General features: G+C 42.2%; 1 protein-coding gene and 1 long non-coding RNA gene across 5 annotated transcripts in view; one reads left to right on the top strand and one right to left on the bottom strand.

Moving 5' to 3' along the window:
• CA10 (carbonic anhydrase 10) overlaps nucleotides 1-20,157 on the top strand; it is a 514,780-nt gene that overhangs the window by 394,891 nt on the left and 99,732 nt on the right. For all 4 annotated transcript variants that reach the window (XM_047709128.1, XM_047709129.1, XM_047709126.1 and 1 more), the window contains exon 5: nucleotides 4,774-4,959. In XM_047709128.1, coding sequence (XP_047565084.1) covers nucleotides 4,774-4,959 — 186 coding nt within the window. The remainder of the gene's footprint in view (nucleotides 1-4,773; nucleotides 4,960-20,157) is intronic.
• LOC125088101 (uncharacterized) lies at nucleotides 1,626-12,871 on the bottom strand. The gene is made up of 3 exons (XR_007123570.1): nucleotides 12,831-12,871; nucleotides 12,585-12,660; nucleotides 1,626-1,914 (listed from the first exon to the last, which is right to left on the bottom strand). It is a non-coding gene; the product is annotated as an uncharacterized LOC125088101 (long non-coding RNA).

The raw sequence follows: 20,157 nt of genomic DNA, 5'->3' as shown, positions 1-20,157 counted from the left end.
ACCACTTGATGCAGAACTTGCCAACTGAAATATCCCTGGATCAATAAGACTAATTTATCCATAGGATGCTCATTGCAGTACATTTTTGCAATAGTGAAAAAGTGAAGGGGATATAAAGAGTCAACCATAAGTTCTGTATTTTTGCAGTGGAGTATTATGCAACCATTTCAAAGTATTATTACAGAAGAGCAGTTTAATGACCTGGAAATATTCATGTTTGTGAAAATTATATATATATATTTATGTAATATATGTGATATTGATATATATAGTTAAATAAGCATATTGTATTTGTGTACATAATATATATAGAATTTGTGTATATAAAATAGTTAATATATAATATGTATTATTTATTATATATTAAATAATATTGCATACATCTAATACTTTGTCATGGTATGTTATTTATATATTAATATAAATACAATTAATGATTTTTAAAAATTATATATTATTTTTTCAGTGTTCCGAGATTCATTGCACCACACCTAGTGTGCCCTCCTTAACACACACCACCAGGCTCACTCATCCCCCTGCCTCCTTCCCCTCCAAAACCCTCAGGTTGTTTCTCAGAGTCCACAGTCTCTCATGGTTCATCTCACCCTCTAATTTTCCTCATTTCACTTTTCCTTTCCTTCTCCTAATGTTCTCCATACTAATCCTTATGCTCCACAAGTAAGTGAAACCATGTGATAATTGACTCTCTCTGCTTGACTTATTTCACTCAGCATAATCTCCTCCAGTCCCGTCCATGTTGATACAAAAGTTGGGTATTCATCCTTTCTGATGGAGGCATAATATTCCATTGTATATATGGACCATATCTTCTTTATCCATTCATCTGTTGAAGGGCATCTTGGCTCTTTCCACAGTTTGGCGATTATCTTCCCCTATTCCTTGGGTTGCCTTTTTGTTTTGTTGACTGTTTCCTTTGCTGTGCAGAAGCTTTTGATGTTGATGAAGTCCCGACAGTTCGTTTTCGCTTTTGTTTCCTTGCCTTTGGAGAGATGTCTTGAAAGAAGTTGCTGTGGCTGATGTCGAAGAGGTTACTGCCTATGTTCTCCTCTAGGATTTTGATAGATTCCTCTCTCAATTAATGATTTATACATTAATCTATAATAAATATATACTACATAATACCATTATTATATTAATATTACACATAAAATATTATAAATAATAGTATATATTTATATATGCAAACTCATATATATACATGTATGTGAAAAATCACTCATCTGATTATACAGACACATATATAAAGTGACCTTGTTAAAATATGGGTATAGATAGTCATACATATATGTTATAGTATTTATAGTTGTAAGACTATATATATCAAAATATTAGTGATGATCTTTGGGTTATTGTGGAATTGTGGCTGATGTTTATTTCCTTGAGCCTCTCTATATCTTTCTAACCATATATAATACCTGTATATTATCTTAATAATTAGAAAAAGTAAATTTTACTTAACAATAAATGCAATGTCAAACACAAACCTATCTCTAACCATTTTACTGCCAAGAAACTCATGTGTTGGGATATGTAGAAAAGACAAGCCCTCATGATCTCATACTGACTATGCATTTATTTGAGACTGGAGGCATGCACACTTTGGGATTATCTGGTTGCAAAGAATAGATAGCTTGAGAAAAAAATTAATTTATTGGTAAGATGTAAAGCATATGAGAAAATGCAGCTCAGACCTCATGAAGAAGATGTGAAGGATTTCTGAACGTCAAGTAGCTGTTCTCTCTCTGCCAGTGCATGGTTTCCTCTGTCACTGCTGGCACATCTGCTTCTCTCTGGTCTGACTTCCAGCTACCCAGCAGGCTGAGTCTCTGGACTCCATGTGACTTTCCATTTCAGGTACTCAACAGTGCCAGGCCCTCAACAGAGTTTCTGTTGCTAGTTCCAGATTCAGGAGGGGGAATATTATTCACCTAGTGTATATGTTAGCTTTTGCTCTATTACAAACTACCTCCAATACTTAGGGATTTAAAACCCCAATTATTTAGCTTCCAAGTCTGTGGGTCTGTGGGCAGTTCTTCTGGTCCAGGCCAGGCTAAGCTGACCTCAGCTGGGCCAGTCAGCTGGCAGGCCAGCCATGGGGTGGTCAATCTGTGATGACTTCTCCTTGGATGACTCTCTTCAGTGTTGTATCATCCCCCAGCAGGCTAACCCTTGTTGATGTGGTCTCAAGTTTCCCAGAAGGAGAAAGCACAGATGTCATGTTCCGTATTGGCCAAAGCAAGTGAAAAGGCCAGCCCAGAGTCAGGAGGGAGAGAAGCAGACCCCTATCTTGATGGAAGCAGCTACAGAATCCTGTTGTAAAGAATGCAGTTACAGGGAGGGGAAGAATTCTGGCCATGTTTGCAATCTGCCCTTTAATCTGCCAAGCACCCAGGCTGACATGAGCTCCATCTTGTAGCTACAGAACATTTACATATTTCCACATGGCCCCAGGGATTGAGGCAGCCGGGGAGAGAGAGACTGGAGATTTGTGCATAAGTTTTCCACTGTTTCACCCTGTAAGTGATACCCGTCGTGTCCTCTCCCATCTCATGGCCAACATCAGTCACATGGGCTCCACCTTACAGCAAAATGGCAGAATCATGAGTCAATGGAGTATTTAGTGGGTATTACTGTCTCTGCCACAGTGAGCCATCTACGGACCTATTTGATTATTCACAAAACTAGTGTCAGAAAAGTGGAGGGGCAGATAAGGATAGCGCTAGCGAGAAAATATATAAAAACATGACGAAGGAAGGTATCAGACATTACATAAAGCCATTAAGGAATCCCTAAGGCAGAAGGCTGGGCCCAAAAGAGTCAGAGTAAGCAGGAAGAAAATCCAAGTATCTCAGCCTCTGAGAATCCAGAAGCATTCCATTCAGACCCATTCAGTGTCTCTTTTAATCTTCCGTTCTGCCCCAAGAGCTAAGTCAACCCAGGAGACGAAGGCAGTAGAGTCAAGGGTAGGAATCGGGGTTCTAGGATCAAGGGTTGAGAGGTCCTAAGCCAAGAAAATAAAGCTGAACATCAAGTTCAAAGAGAAAAGAAGGAAAGGGAGTGTCAAGCAGTAAAGTCAGCAGTTGAAAGGCTGAAGCAAGATGGAATCAGGAGTGAGGAAGGGAAATGGGAAATTTGGATCCATCTCTTTAGCACAGCACTCAATCCCTGAGATCTGAGAGGGGTGACAGAGCTCAGATTCTTTTTTTTTTTTTTTTAAGATTGTATTTATTTATTTGATAGACAGAGATCACAAGTAGGCAGAGAGGCAGGCAGCGGGGAAAGGCGGGGGCAGGCTCCCTGTTGAGCAGAGAGCCCGATGCGGGGCTCGATCCCAGGACCCTGGGATCATGACCTGAGCTGAAGGCAGAGGCTTTAATCCACTGAGCCACCCAGGCGCCCCCCAGAGCTCACATTCTGCACAGCATCTGGTGGCAGGGGCAAGAGAGGGACCTAACAAAGGCACACGGGACTGCACACTTGAGAATTCGGACCAAAGCCTTTAGTCTCCCACGACAGCTCGCTCCTATTCACCCATTTTGGCTTCCTTGTCTCTCATTTGGCCTTTGTGGCATCTCTTGCTTTCTCCAATTTCTCACACCTGAGATTTTAACTTTTACAGTGACTCTATACATTCCAAGTACTTAAGGTTAGAGGGGCAAGTTGTTTTTTTAAGTTTTTATTTTAATTCCAGGATAGTTAACATACAGGGTAGCATTAGTTTCAGGTGTGCAATAGAGTGATTCAACCATCCCATACATCACCTGTTGCTCATGGTGACAAGCATACTCCTTAATCCCCATCACCTATTTCACCCATCCCCCCACCTGGCCACCCCCTCCGGTGACCATCAGTTTGCTCTCTAGAGTTAAGATTCTGTCTCGTGATTTGTCTCTCTCTCTTTTTTTTTTTCTTCCTTTGCTCATTTGTTTTATTTCTTAAATTCCACATATAAGGGAAATCATATTTATCTTTCTCTGACTGACTTGTTTTGCTTAGCCTGATACTCTGTAGCTCCATCCACGTTGCTGCAAATGGCAAAATTCCATTCTTTTTTATGGCTGAGTAATAGTCCACCCCCCCTCTGTGTGTGTGTGTGTGTGTGTGTGTGTGTGTGTGTGTGTGTGTGTGTGTGTGTGTCTTCTTTATCCATTTATCTATCAATGCTATCAATGGATACTTGGGCTGCTTCCCAACTTTTGCTCTTGTAAATATTGCTGCTAAGAACAAAGGTTGCCTGTGTGCCTTTGCATCAGTGTTTTTGTATTCTTTGGGTAAATATCCAGTAGTGTGATTGCTGGATCAAAGGGTAATTCTTTTTTAAACTCTTTGAGGAAACTCCATACTGTTTTTTCAGAAAGGCTGGCCCAGTTTGCCTTCCCACTGACAGTGCACAAGTGTTCTTCTTTCTTTACATCCTTGCCAACACCTGTTGTTAGGAGGAACAAGTGACTTTTTCTAAGGTGCAATGTTCAAAATATTAATCACAATTGCTGAGGTCTCCTTTGAATCCCTACCTCAAATTCCTACATGATCATGTGATCGTAAATATGGTTAGTGCCTCTCGGAAAGTACCACATAAGCCAGGTAGGGCAGGAATGCCCTCCAGGTACTGCTACTCCCCATTTCATATAGAGACTTAGCCTAATGGTTGCCCATCGAGAGGAGGCAAAAGGCATTTGTCTAAGCACCATGCTGGGTTTGGTGAGACACAGAAAGAGAACCTTGCTTGACTTATTGTGCATTGTGTTGCAGGTCAGTGGGACCATGTACAACACTGGAAGACATGTGTCCCTGCGCCTGGACAAGGAGCACTTGGTTAACATATCAGGAGGACCCATGACATACAGCCACCGGCTGGAGGAGATCCGACTACACTTCGGGAGTGAGGATAGCCAAGGGTCGGAGCACCTCCTCAACGGACAAGCCTTCTCTGGGGAGGTATGTGGGGCTGTTGAAGTCCTAAAGCTGAGTGCCAATTAATAAGGCTTGGTGCCTATTTATACCCAAGGTGGGATAACAGATGGAAAGCTTTCTTTTAAATCTGTGAAATGAGAAGGTCAGTGCCTCCTTTCTCCATCTGTCTTTCTGCAAGTTGACTGGAAGTCTATAAACGTGCTTCCAGTTTTTTCTAGGGAAGACCACAATGGAACTGGGTATTTCCTTCTGAGACATTGGCGAAGCTCTCATGACTCACGCCCTACAGTGGTCTCTGGAGCATTATTTTAACCCCAAACCCTCACTTTTCTTGCATATCTTCACTTCGACCTACCTGGACCATCAGCCTCTCATAGAAGGGTATAGGCTCCATAATTCTTCCTTCTGGCAGAATGGGTCTTATTTGCACAAAACTGTAACTTACTGTGAAACAAATGTCAGGCAACTAAATGGTCTGCCTGACTTTCTACAGATTGGAAATGTCACTGTATGTCACCATTAATGGTGAGTATCACTGTGTGCCACCATCAACCCAGATAGGATTCAGACCATAGCAGTGAGCCAAAATGGCTTCAATTATAGGATGAGAGCTATGGTTTAAACAGATATCATCTGGGTTCTGACCCTTGACAAGCACGGTCTAGTTAATTTGTCCTCTTACACTTTACGGTGGTTATCAACCAGGAGTCCAGGGTGCTTATATGCTAAATAGCCAGTAACTGCGTTTCTCTTTAAAAGTCCTTGGTAACTGATGTCGAGAAAGCTGTGAAATAACAGAAGTATGTATCTCACGATTGACTTGGTCTTTTTAATTTTATTTTCAATCAACATCGTGTTTAAACCTGGCATTGTTGTTAATACTCATACTATACTCGTAGGCGAGTATAGGGACCCTAATGGAAAAACTCCCTAGAGTTGCAGTTTCTGGGCTAGAGTATAGAGCAGGGAAGATGATGAAAGCAGAGCAAAAGTCCATGAATTGAGAGTGACCGGGGACTACCAGTCTGAATTAGGGACTATTCTAAATTAGATAAACACTTCCTTTATAAATACATATTATTTCAATATGTATTATTATACATATTATACATATTATTATATATACATATTATTATTATACATATTATACATATTATATATACATATTATTTCAATATTTGTAACTATTTTATTTGTTGGCTTACTTGCTCATTTCTTTGCTTTTCTCCCTCACTGAACTGTTACATTCTTCTCCTTATCATAATGTTGCCTCCAACTAAAAATTAATTTATTAATGAATTTATTCAATGAATGAGTGAAAAAATGTGGATGGTTACTTGGCTAAAATCTTTACTTTGTAGAATTCCTTAGAATTGCCTTTTCTTCAATATGTGATAAAGGGTGCATTGTAATTTGTATAGGAACTACAATTTTAGAGTAAATGAGTCTCTCCAAAATCCTTAAGGGAAACATATAACAAGTTGATCTCTCGAAGTATTAATTTTCCTAGACATACCCAGACTGCAGGTATCAGGCACTCCAAGGAATCTGCATTTTTGAAGCCCCCAGGAGAGTCTGTTGACTAGGTTTGTGAAATACTCACTCCACTAGCACATTATTAAGTGCTCTCAATGAATAGAGCCTCTAAACAGAGTTGCAAGTGAGAATTAACTGGGGACCATTGTCAAAATATTTACATTTGAATCCTAAAGCAATTGAATCAGGGCCTCAGGGAGTGGAGTCCAGCTATGCACACTTGTAGAAATTTTGGTGAGTGACCACTGGGCCACTTCTAGCCCTAGCTCTGCTGGAATTATCCCAGTTTTCTAAACAATGAGAACTTAATCAACCAAACCATATTGCACAAGAATTAAAAAGGGCACCCAGGTGTCATTGCAAATGGCAAAGCTGGGTGCTGTCTAGATGGATGGGATCTGGGGAATAGCTTGCCAAGAAGGTAAGCCAGAGCCTTGGCCTCAGCACAAGAACTCTCACACTTTGTCGTGGGCAGACGACATCAGCTATGTCATATTTCTTTCCAAGCCCCTCGGTATGAGTGGTCTCAGTATGGAGTGGATTCTGAACTGGTGTGGGTTTAGGTGCAAGAAATCAAAATGCTAGAAGCACCCAAATAATATCACGTGGCTAAGTATTAGCCTTTGAGATATTTAAGAGTTTAGTGACCAAGAAAAGTTTGGCACCTTCTCTGTGGCATGAGGGAAAAGACCTAGGGTCCATGGATGGAAGTCCTAGACAGATGGAGTTCAGCAAAATAAATAATATGTTCTAACAGTGAGAGCTATCCATTGCTGGAATGAGTTTGCCTCTGAAAATAGTGAATTCCCATCACTGGAATTATTAAGCATGGAATGGAATTTGAGGACTTCATAAGAATGACTCACCTCATATCCTCATGAGCAAGGAATGCACCTTCTAGTGCTGAAATCCCATGCAATCCATGATTTCCTGCTAGATAATGTCCCCCACCCAGATTCCACTGAGTGTTAGCCCCAGTTAGAGTACATATAGTCTATCCTGTAGGTCGGTGTCTTATTTTTATTTTGTGTTCTCCTCAAAGCCACCTTTGGTCTCTGTTTTTGGCTATCCTCTGAGAGCACCTAAGTAGACACTTCTAGCAACAGAGCGTGTTTATTTTGTTGACAATGAATAATCACATCGCCATCTGTCCCATCTATCATCGCTGATCGTGATAAGTCAATTAATGCCAGGCATTTTCCTTGGCACAGTGCAACAGTCGTTATCTCAAGAGCTGTAGATTAATTGCAGTCTTGTCTAGAGAGGTTATTGTAATTGATGGTAATCATTTGCTTTGTTTTATAAAGCTGCGTGGATGTACGACACAGTTTGCAACCACATTTTTTTTTTTTAATTATTCATGTCCTACATGGAGCACTCCTGGACGCCTTGTTGGGGGTCGGTGATAAATGAGTATATTCAGGGATTCAAATATCTCCATTTTTTTCAAGAAGGGAAAATGAACCGTTCTTAATAAGGAAGACCCTTTGCCTGCTAATTGTGTCTAACTGGTTAGATTCATGTCCTCTCTAAAGTAGGGTATTTATGAAAAGAAACAAATGCATTAACCAGGCAGAAGATAATATTTGAAAAGAATCATGGGGATGGATGAAGTTCCAATAGTGAGGCTAGACAAAAAAAATAAGTTTTCTTATTGAGGGGAGGTTGGAAAGATTCATTTTGAACACTTTCTTGAAGTTCTTTCAGAAGGCCCAAGGGAGGGTATATACTGAGACTCATGCCCGCCATTTTGTAGGAAACCTCTGCCAGGTCCTCCCATTCGTGCCATCCATCTTCCCATGCCTCCGGTCCTCCTGCTGTGTGCTGAGCTCCACAGCCCTGCATAGCAGACAGTCTACTGAGGGACACATATATTTAAAATACAGAGTCACATGGCTTATATTTGAGGATGCTTTTGGAAGAGGCTTATGAAGTAGGTCTCTTGGGACTGTTTTAAGTAGAGGACAGATGGACGCCTGTGTGGCCGGGCATGGTTGCTGCTCTCACTGAAGGTGAGCTAGGAACATGAGCCTTTCCAGGCTCAGCCTCTCAAATCTCTAAGTCTGCTCACACACATCTGAGCAAGGAACCGGTCCACAGCTATGGCCATGAATGTGGATAAGACTGTTTCCTTTAAAAGGGGGAACAAAAGTCATATTTATTTATGTGTTTGGTGGCTTGTTTGTTGGCTTACCTATTTATTTAGTGGCTCTGAACCAGGAAAGGGAAAATAATTATCTCCATGCAAACAACTGAGAAGTGCAGAAAATGCAGGCCCTGTCCCCTTCCAGGAGTCAGTTACATGCATCCTTTACAGACTGGCTGCGCTGAAGCCGCACAAATTTGGAGGAATACGCAATACCGAATTGTTCCAAAGTGTGCTAGAGTATAAAAAGCGCCGAGGAGCACATCGCGGAGAACCAGGGCCCCATTAGGCACGGAACGGCTCTGGAGGGAGGTACTCAGGCAATGTAATTAGCGCTTTGCCGGGAGGCTGGGACCTCCTTGTAGAGATGTTCATTGGCACAAGTGGAGTTTTGAAGGGGAATGAGAATTGGGATGTTTAAGAATAACAGGGACACGGTTGTACATATGGAAGAGCTCCCTGAGAGCCGTGGTAATGGTGTTCCCTCTGTCCTGAATGCCAGCTTTCTCCCTCTCTTCCTCATTCCCGCACAGCCCCCCATCCCCAACCCAAGAGCTTTCCAAGCCTCCTTCCCTCCTCCCAGACAGTGACTCCCAGAGAATCCTCCATATTCATCAATTTAGTGGTCCGCAAGCTATAGCCTATGGACCAAATTCAGTCAAGTAGCTAAGCATGGTTTACATATTTAAAGGATTTTTTTTTCCCAAAGAAGAACATGCAACAGAGACCCTGTGTGGCCTGCCAAAGCTGAAACCGTTGCAAAATATCTGATCTTTTACACAGAAATGTTGCTGACCCCAATCTATTAAATTGCTCATCACTGTAGATTTTATAACTGTTTACTCTTAGTTCTTTTCGAAATGGAGTTCTTTGTTGATAGAGATTTTATTTTGATCATTGCTGTATTCCCAGCCCTTTGTACATTGTCGGAAACATGAGGGCAGAGTCATAAGTGTTTACTGAATGAAAGAATAAATCATCTTCCTACACCCCTTAAAGACAGAGACCCTTTTCACTACTCATCTTTGTATACCATACACCTAGCACAGTACCCAACATTCTGTAAGTGCTTAATTGATGTTTGTGGAATGAGTCATTCAGTCACTGAATCCCATAATTCAATCAACTACTGGCAACCTAGGAATTCAAAACTTAAAGGCTTTTTTCCTGGAATTTTGGGTGTGTTGTATTCATTGACTACACCAGGAATATGCAACTTCCTTTAAATTGAAGGTGAAGGGTTTCGATAAATGCTGTCCAAAGCACTGAGTTCTGTTAGAAACTGGAAAAGAGAAAGAGTGGTTTAGTTCACAGCTACCATGAAGGCATGTTCCGGGCTTTCTTTGAGAAAGGATTATACTTTGAGAGATTCAAAATTTATTAACAAGGTCCTAACCCAGCCCTATCCTCAGTGTGGTAAAAAACACAAAATGATTGAACAATTAAGTGTCACCTTGGAGGAGCAAGACAGAGACTTGAGTCAATTACTCTACAGCACAACCCAGAACTTGCCCGGCTCATCCACAGGTGGTTATGGAGTCTCACTGCTAACATCTGGCCACTGCTGATGTGCTTCCTGATTTGCTTTTCATTCATTCCCTCCTTCATTCATTCAGCTAACAAATATTGAGTGCCTACCATATGCTCCAGTGAAGAAAATAGATAAAAGTCCTTCCTGTATGGTGCTTGCAATCAATTGAAAATGGACAAATAATAAATAATAAACATAATAAATGAGTCAATGCATGTGATAAGTTAGAAGAGGATCGATGCTATGGGAGAAAAATAGAGTCAAGAAGGACCAGAGCATGAGGAGTGAAGGTAATGAGTTACAAGGGTAAGCAGGGTGGTCCGTGTAAGCTGTATTGAGACAATGCCATCTGTGAGGTTGCCATAGAGATGTCTAGGGGAAGGACGTTCCAGGCAGTAGGTAACAGCTGGTACCATGGCTTTGAAGTGGGAGAAAGCTATGAGCATTCTAGGAAGAGGGAGAGGAGCATGAGCGCAGGGTAAATGAGAGGGCATGAGAAGCGGGGGGCAGTCAACAGCAGGTCATCTTTTCCTTTGTATGGACTTTGTATGGGCTTTGTATGGACTTTGGCTGTTATTCTCAATGAATTCTGAAGCACAACACAAATTCTCCCATTTAATCACCCAACACTAGCTCAGTGAAGTTACCTCTTAATATTGTCTCCCTCTGAACCTGGAGAAACTTGTCGCGGCCGGCGCGACAAATCGACCAGGAACGTGAGGGTAAGAGGATGATGAAAAGAAATTAAGAGACAAAGAGATGGGGGCAGGAGATGCACCAAGAAAGATGTCCAATAGTGCCAATTTTATTCAAGGCAGCAAGGCCTTATATAGCTAACAGAAACAATCATAAGAAAGTATCTATTTTTAGCTGATTACTGAAGAGTTTGCAACATGCACAGAAAATCCTTCAAGCTTTCCCATTATCTGTTTCCCAAGCACCAATAGCAGACCCTCTAGCGCCAGATGTACTGACTTCAAGGCTACTCAAGACATAGTTTATGTAAACACAGCACAGTCTTACAGTGGTGTAGTCTATAGCCCGTGCAAGGACAGCAAGGACCAGCCAAGAATTTCTGACCCCGACCAAATCGTTTCTATCTGACTAGCAAATGTGTGGGAAGTCACGTAGGCAAGTGCACAACACATAGCACAGACCCTTTCTCAGTGCTACTCGACTTTATCCACCTAAGCCTTTTGTTCGGCTCTTCAGCCTTTAAAGGAGGCACAAGTCAGGGCCTGGTTTGGTTCTCGTCTCAAGCCTTACCGTGGCCTCCCACAGAAACTAAGGCCTTAGACCATGCAGGCAGTAAATGATTGAGGTTGGGCTTAGCTCAGGTCTTCTGATTCATAACATCGCTTAAACAAGCCAAGCTTTACCTACCCATAAACCCCAGAGTAGTGACTGCTCACCTACTCTGGGCCCTAGCCCAGGGGGGATTTCAAAGATCTGTAGACCATGGCAAAAGACCCCGACTTCCCAGAATGTCAGCTCCCAGAAGTCACAGAGTAGGTTATACTTTTTTTTTTTTTTTAAGATTTCATTTATTTACTTGACCGATACAAGCAGGCAGAGAGGCAGGCAGAGGGGGGGGAAGCAGGCTCCCCCCCAAGCAGAGAGACCAATGCGGGGCTCGATCCCAGGACCCTGGGATCATGACCTGAGCCAAAGGCAGAGGCCCCAACCCACCAAACCACCCAGGTGCCCCTAGGTTGTACTTTTTAATATGTCCCCATACATGTGATAGGCACCTGACAGATATTACTGAATGAAAAGATTGAGAAAGCAAATGAAGATAACTTAAAAGATGACATCTTTAAGATTGCCTAAATTATGCCCAGTCTATCATGAATTCAGTTCTATCATCGTAATGGCAAACCTATAAAGTTAATGTCAATATCAACATAAGTTCTACATATGTTAAGTTATTCACAAATGCAAAGTAAGTGAATTCTTCAGAGTCCCTAGGAGGAGGAATGGAACAATGGATAGCCAACATGCTAGAAAAATTCATGTAGATTCCTCATTTCAGGCCCTGGAATTACCCCCAGGATCAGACCAGGGAATTTATCTTTGCCAATGCTAGAAGCCAAAGTTCTGGATCCCAGGAGCCATTCCCACTCAGAGTTAGCAAACTGGCTTTCGAGAAGCAAAGCAAACAGAAGTCAGAAGCCCAAATGGTGGTAGGACCTATTATGATGATGCCAGCAAGTAAATGAAGATTGTGATCTAAGGATAGAGAGTCTTGCCTTTGAACATTCTTATAATTACTTCTGGGAAGGGACAACCCAATCAAGTCAGCAGCTTCCTGGATTGCTAGTTTTAGATGGACACCATGGGGCAGCCAAGGAGAGAAACACTGCAGTTAAAGACAACTTGCTGAGGTCAACTCATTATCCCATGGGCTCCCATTCCAACCTGCAGCATACCTCTGACCTGGTCCTGCCAGGATGCCATTATGACAGCCACCATGGTCTTCTACTGGACTCTAATCTTCTCCCTGGTGTTCCGTCTAAAGCAGGAAAGGAGGTATTACATTACAAAGACATTAATGTAAAAGATTATATTTTCTTACATTTTTACGTTTATTATATTATTATTTATTACATTATTACATTTATTATATTATTTTACATTTTTACATTTATTATATTACAAAGACATTAATGTAAAAGACATTACCTGGGACTTGATCAAGGTTCAGCCTAGAACATAATGGTCACCATGGAGACCATCAGTGTTTGGTTTTACAAGTGTCAAATGTGGTCTTTCTTTATTTAGTAACCAATGACATTGCAATTAAGGAGGGTACTGGACCCAACACTTCTACCAATGAGGTGTACTTTTTACACCCCTTTCCAAAGCCACAGGAATAAAATCATCTGGAAAAGAAAGATGTGAAGTAAGAGTGACCCATTCACTACTACTCTGACCACTGTCAAGAGTTCACAAAATTTGCAGAGGTTCCACCAAAGATCACATCTCCTACTTCAAGGGATAGACCTACTATTGAAAAGAAGGAGTCTGCTGAAAGCCTCCGTCTGAAGTGTTAAAATTGGAGGTCCCATGGAAGTCACCTCTTCCAAACCACTTACTGTACAATAGAAAAATCAGATGACAGAGAGGATAAGAGCACTGCCCAAAATCACTGAGAGTCAGTGACAGAATTAGGACCCAAACTTAAGTTTCTGGCACCCTAGTTTGAGATTTAAAATTTTTCAGATAAAAATGTAAATTATGTACAATCCCAAGATTCAGCGGGCCCTTTGAGTCCATCTGGTTTAGTTGCCCCGCAGAGCAGGTGTAGTCTGATAATCAGATTCCCTAGCTTAGTGAGCAGAACCCATCACAAGAACATTTATGCAGACAGCCTCAAAAAGTCAGAGACATGGAAGATTACTTTCCAAACATGAGCACTCATCAGCCTCCCTGCGGAGAGGGTTCTAGAAGACACCAAATCACCCCCAACAAAAATACCACCCATGTGAGAACTGTAATAGTGCCTGATTGCAAGAAATGTAGAAATGAAAGACTGGAAGACTAAAATAGAAAGTAAAATTCCTGAAAGACCTTTTGGTTGGTCTTAATATGAAAAGGCAATCATGAGGACTTGAGAATAGAAGCCATGCTTTTCTACAGTTTGAATCCCCCCTTCCGCCCACACTCCCCCATAAACATCTAGAACAGCTTCGTAATATTAAATATAAGTAATCTAGATAATAATATTGCAAAATTAAATCATGAGATGTCTAGCCGCTCCATGGATGTGCTGCTATATAATTCAAAATAAAGCCGTTTAAAACCCTCAGATTCATTTGCTCTGACATATCGATAAACTTTTGCTGAAACAAAGCTAATCATCTCAATGGTGCTGACTTAATTGCTCGCCAGTTGACGGATAATAAACAGACCTGAGGATTAAAATATGAACTAATTACTGTACTCAATTCCATTTACTTGATTTCATGTTCCATTAATTTTTTGCATCATTTATGGTGGAAGCCTTAGATTTACGGTCGCCCTGAATGAATTATACCAGTTAGTTGCCTGTGGCATGCTCGTGTTCAGAATTGGTTGGAAAGGGCAGAATTCTGGGCAGTAAATATTTAGCCAAAGCAGCCTAGGATATAGTAAGTGAAGGTAATTATCTGTTCCCAAATACCAGCCAGAGTCAGCCTCTATAAATCTATCCCCATCTCAGCAGTAAAAGGGCAACACTAGGATGGCTCTCATGATTATTGGATCAGCTTGGTAGAGGTCATTTCCAAGAGCAGTAGTTGCTTGGCCCAGAAGAGGGCTGCAGGAAAGCAGGGGCAAGCACACCGTGGGGAAGGGACAGTGGCCTGGGAGTCAGATACTTGTGGTACTGGATGGGGGCTAACATTTTTACTTCAAAGATCTGCCTTCAACATGCCGTTCTGACACCTACTAGCTGTGTGATCTCAGGAAGGTCAAAACGGGACAGATCACTTAGCCTTCCCTACCCTTTTAAAACTCTGATCTGGGTTTAATAATACCAGTCCCATAGATGCAATCGGTTGATTGTGTATTGAGAAAAAGCATTCCTGTGATAGAGCTTCTTAAGCTATAAAGTGCTGTGCCAGTCATCTAGTCCAAAGTCTTTGCAGATTGGACATATAAAGATAATCACAATGTGCCAAGGTGGTTGCTACCGTCGGCTTTCATTTATCGAGCATGTCCTATGACCCAGTTCATAGTTCATATTTCTTCTCACACCCAGGGCTCACAATGAACCTGTGAGCTAACACTCGGAAGTACCATTTTTACAAAAAGGAAAAAAAAAAGTCAGAGAGATTAAAGAACCAGCTTCAGTCACATGGTCCATTTGGGGAAGAGTGGGGATTTGAACCCAGGTCTCTGGCTTCAGCTATGCAAAGTCAGGGCACCTAACTGGTTCTGCTTCTAAGTAGCTGCTTGATCACAGGTTAAGCTCCTTCTCTCTAATCACAACTGCCCTATGTGTCACCTGAGAGGATGCTGCACCAGCCTCAGGAGTAACCTGCACTTTTTCTGGCTATAAAGGGAGACAGAAGCCTATCTCTCCAAGTGGCATGCGCTGCAAGGGGAAATATACACTTCCGTGCACCTGCTGGGGACTGTAGGTCCCTCCACCTGCCCCTCTCAGATGGACAGTAATTGGGACGTTACATACAGATGCACAGTGATTTTTTTTTTCTCGCACATCTTTGAAACACAATAAACAAGGTATTGCTTATCTGTAAATTCGTTTCTGTACAAACACATCTGTTTCCCTCTGCAAAGCGTGGGAAGCCTTATTCCTTAGTTTCAGAGGTGGCTTGGGCAAAGGTATTTTCTTATAGTGGATCTGTTTGCTGACCTAGAAATTTCTGGATTGAGACTTAAACATGGACCCTGCAGGAGCTCTTTGGCAAAGTGAGCTTAGCCAGGAGGTTTTAGATCACACTCCTGGCCAGGAAAAAGGGGAAGGCCCAGCGATCACCAGATACCTGCCCCAGGACTCAGCCCCCTGCTCCAGGTTTTTCAAAGCAAATAGCAGTGTCTGCTTCAGGAAAGACCATTGTGGTGGACCCAAACAGCCACCCAGAAAAACTGTTGTTTCTGTGAGGTCCTTGGTGGGGATCACACATTTCCTGTTACACCTGCCTGTCTAGGGCTGATATATTTTCCTGCCCCCAGGTGATGAGCTAGGACCTACTTACATGAGCAGTGGTTAATCGCAGAGTTTAAAATTGCCAGAGTTATTCATTCCTATGTTTGAATCTGGCTTTGTCACACACACCTGTGACCTTGGGCAAGTTACTCAACCTACTTGTCCCTCAGTTTCCTTATTGATGAGATTAACAGCGATGGCCATCCGTGGGACTCCCCTCCCCAGCTTTATTGAGGTAGAGTTTACCTACAATGAAAGTCAGCAGTTTTAACTGTACAAGTCAATATATCTTTGTAAGTACATAGTCACGTAACCACTGCTACGACGATGATCTCAAGCCCTTTCATCACCACAAAAGGTGGCCTCATGTCCCTCAGCAGTCAAGTCCCTCACCCCTGGAAACCACTGATGTGCTCTCCCTGTAGTTTTGCTTTTTTCAAATTTCAGTGGACTCATACATTATGTAGTCTTTTTTTTATTTTTTTCTATTTTATTTTATTTTTTCAGTGTTCCAAGATTCATTGTTTATGCACCACACCCAGTGCTCCATGCAATACATGCCCTCCTTTATACCCACCACCAGACTTACCCATCCCCCCACCCCCTCCCCTCCAAAACCCTCAGTTTGTTTCTCAGAGTCCACAGTCTCTCATGGTTCGTCTTCCCCTCCTACTTCCCTCAACTCACTTCTCCTCTGCATCTCCCAATGTCCTCCATGTTATTCCTTATGTCCCACAAGTGAATCCATATGATAATTGACTCCTTTGCTTAACTTACTTCACTCAGCATAGTCTCCTCCAGTCCCGTCCATGTTGATATAAAAGTGGGGTGTTCATCCTTTCTGATGGAGGCAGAATACTCCATTGTATATATGGACCATATCTTCTTTATCCATTCATCTGTTGAAGGTCATCTTGGCTCTTCCCACATTTTGGCGATTGTGGCCATTGCTGCTCTGAACACTGGGGTACAGATGGCCCTTCTTTTCACTACATCTATATCTTTGGGATAAATACCTAGTAGCACAATTGCAGGGTCATAGGGTAGCTCTATTTTTTTTTAAGATTTTATTTATTTATTTGATAGACAGAGATCACAAGCAGTCAGAGAGGCAGGCAGGGAGAGAGGAGGAAGCAGGATCCCCGCTGAGCAGAGAGCCTGATGCGGGGCTCAATCCCAGGACCCTGAGACCATGACCTGAGCCGAAGGCAGAGGCTTTAACCCACTGAGCCACCCAGGCACCCTGGAGTAGCTCTATTTTTAATTTCTTAAGGTATCTCCACACTATTTTCCAAGGTGGCTGCACCAACTTGCATTCCCACCAACAGTGTAACAGGGTTCCCCTTTCTCCACATCCTCTCCAACATTTGTGGTTTCTTGCCTTGTTAATTTTCACCATTCTAACTGGTGTAAGGTGGTATCTCGATGTGGTTTTGATTTGAATCTCCCTGATGGCTAATGATGATGAACATTTTTTCATGTGTCTATTAGCCACGTATATGTCTTCTTTGGAGAAGTGTCTGTTCATGACTTCTGCCCATTTTTTGATGTGGTTATCTGTTTTTTGAGTGCTGAGTTTGAGGAGTTCTTTATAGATCTTGGATATCAGCCCTTTGTCTGTAGTGTCATTTGCAAATATCTTCTCCCATTCTGTGGGTTGCCTTTTTGTTTAACTTTATTGTTTAAATGATCTACATTTAAATTAACTGTTTTCCTTCGGCATACAGTTCTCTGAACTTTCGCATATACAGATTTGCATAACCATCATCATAATTAGGATACAGAACCATTCTACCCTGTAGGGTTGTTTTCAGGATTAAGAGTACTGGTATATGGGAGGAGGAGTCAAGATGGCGGAGAAGTAGCAGGCTGAGACTACTTCAGGTAGCGGGAGATCAGCTAAATAGCTTATCTAAAGATTGCAAACACCTATAAATCCAATGGGAGATTGAAGAGAAGAAGAACAGCAATTCCAGAAACAGAAAATCAACCACTTTCTGCAAGGTAGGACTGGCGGAGAAGTGAATCCAAAGCGACGGGAAGATAGACCACGGGGGGAGGGGCCGGCTCCCGGCGAGCGGCGGAGCAACAGAGCACAAAATCAGGACTTTTAAAAGTCTGTTCTGCTGAGGGACATCGCTCCAGAAGCTTAACTGGGGTGAAGCCCAGGCGGGGTCAGCACGGCCTCAGGACCCGCAGGGTCACAGAAGGATCGGGGGTGTCTGAGTGTCACAAAGCTTACCGGTATTAGAACAGGGAAGCTGGCTACAGAGACAGAGCCGAGGAGTGAGCTCTAAACTCGGGGTTACCTTGAACTGGTCGCAGGCTCGGTCAGCTCGGAGTGCGGCTGGAGGCCAGGGTGACGGGAGTCATTGGGCGCTGTTCTCTGAGGGCGCACGGAGGAGTGGGGCCCCGGGCTCTCGGCTCCTCCGGGCCGGAGACCGGGAGGCCGCCATCTTCATTCCCGTCCTCCGGAACTCTACGGAAAGCGCTCAGGGAACAAAAGCTCCCGAAAGCAAACCCAGCAAACCGGAGCGGATTACTCAGCCCGGCCCGGGTAAGGGTGGTGCAACTCCGCCAGGGGCAAAGACGCTTGAGAATCACTACAACAGGCCCCTCCCCCAGATATCAACGAGAAACCCAGCCAGGACCAAGTTCACCTACCAAGGAGTGCAGTTTCAATACCAAGGAGAGCGGCAGAATTCCAGAGGAGAAGAAAGCAAAGCATGAAACTCATGGCTTTCTCCCCATGATTCTTTAGCCTTGCAGTTAATTTAATTTTTTTTTCTCTTCTTCAATTTTTTTTCTCTTCTTCTGCTAAATTTTTTTAACTTTTACCGTTTTCTTTTTTCAACGTTTTTTAAATAGTTTATCTAATATATATATATATATTTTCCTTTTTATATTTTTTACCGGCTTTCTTTTTTTAATAGTTTCTTTTTTTTTTCCTTCTGAACCCCTTTTTATCCCCTTTTTCCCCCCTCACGATTTGGGATCTCTTCTGATTTGGCTAAAGCATATTTTCCTGGGGTTGTTGCCACCCTTTTAGTATTTTACTTGCTCCTTCATATACTCTTATCTGGACAAAATGACAAGGCGGAAAAATTCACAACAAAAAAAAGAACAAGAAGGAGTACCAAAGGCTAGGGACCTAATCAATACAGACATTGGTAATATGTCAGATATAGAGTTCAGAATGATGATTCTCAAGGTTCTAGCCGGGCTTGAAAAAGGCATGGAAGATATTAAAGCAACCCTCTCGAGAGATATAAAAGCCCTTTCTGGAGAAATAAAAGAACTAAAATCTAACCAAGTTGAAATCAAAAAAGCTATTAATGAGGTGCAATCAAAAATGGAGGCTCTCACTGCTAGGATAAATGAGGCAGAAGAAAGAATTAGCGATATAGAAGACCAAGTGACAGAGAATAAAGAAGCTGAGCAAAAGAGGGACAAACAGCTACTGGACCACGAGGGGAGAATTCGAGAGATAAGTGACACCATAAGACGAAACAACATTAGAATAATTGGGATTCCAGAAGAAGAGGAAACAGAGAGGGGAGCAGAAGGTATATTGGAGAGAATTATTGGAGAGAATTTCCCCAATATGGCAAAGGGAACAAGCATCAAAATCCAGGAAGTTCAGAGAACCCCCCCTCAAAATCAATAGGAATAGGTCCACACCCCGTCACCTAATAGTAAAATTTACAAGTCTTAGTGACAAAGAGAAAATCTTGAAAGCAGCCCGGGAAAAGAAGTCTGTAACATACAATGGTAAAAATATTAGATTGGCAGCAGATTTATCCACAAAGACCTGGCAGGCCAGAAAGAGCTGGCCTGATATATTCAGAGCACTAAACGAGAAAAACATGCAGCCAAGAATACTATATCCAACTAGGCTATCATTGAAAATAGAAGGAGAGATTAAAAGCTTCCAGGACAAACAAAAACTGAAAGAATTTGCAAACACCAAACCAGCTCTACAGGAAATATTGAAAGGGGTCCTCTAAGCAAATAGAGACCCTAAAAGTAGTAGATCAGAAAGAAACAGAGACAATATACAATAACAGTCACCTTACAGGCAATACAATGGCACTAAATTCATATCTCTCAATACTTACCCTGAATGTTAATGGGCTAAATGCCCCAATCAAAAGACAGAGGGTATCAGAATGGATCAAAAAACAAAACCCATCTATATGTTGCCTACAAGAAACTCATCTTAAACCCGAAGACACCTCCAGGTTTAAAGTGAGGGGGTGGAAAAGAATTTACCATGCTAATGGACATCAGAAGAAAGCAGGAGTGGCAATCCTTATATCAGATCAATTAGATTTTAAGCCAAAGACTATAATAAGA

Source organism: Lutra lutra, chromosome 16 (assembly GCF_902655055.1).
Source record: "Lutra lutra chromosome 16, mLutLut1.2, whole genome shotgun sequence".
Taxonomy (NCBI): Eukaryota; Metazoa; Chordata; class Mammalia; order Carnivora; family Mustelidae; genus Lutra; species Lutra lutra.
This window is presented reverse-complemented; position numbering and strand designations above follow the sequence as displayed.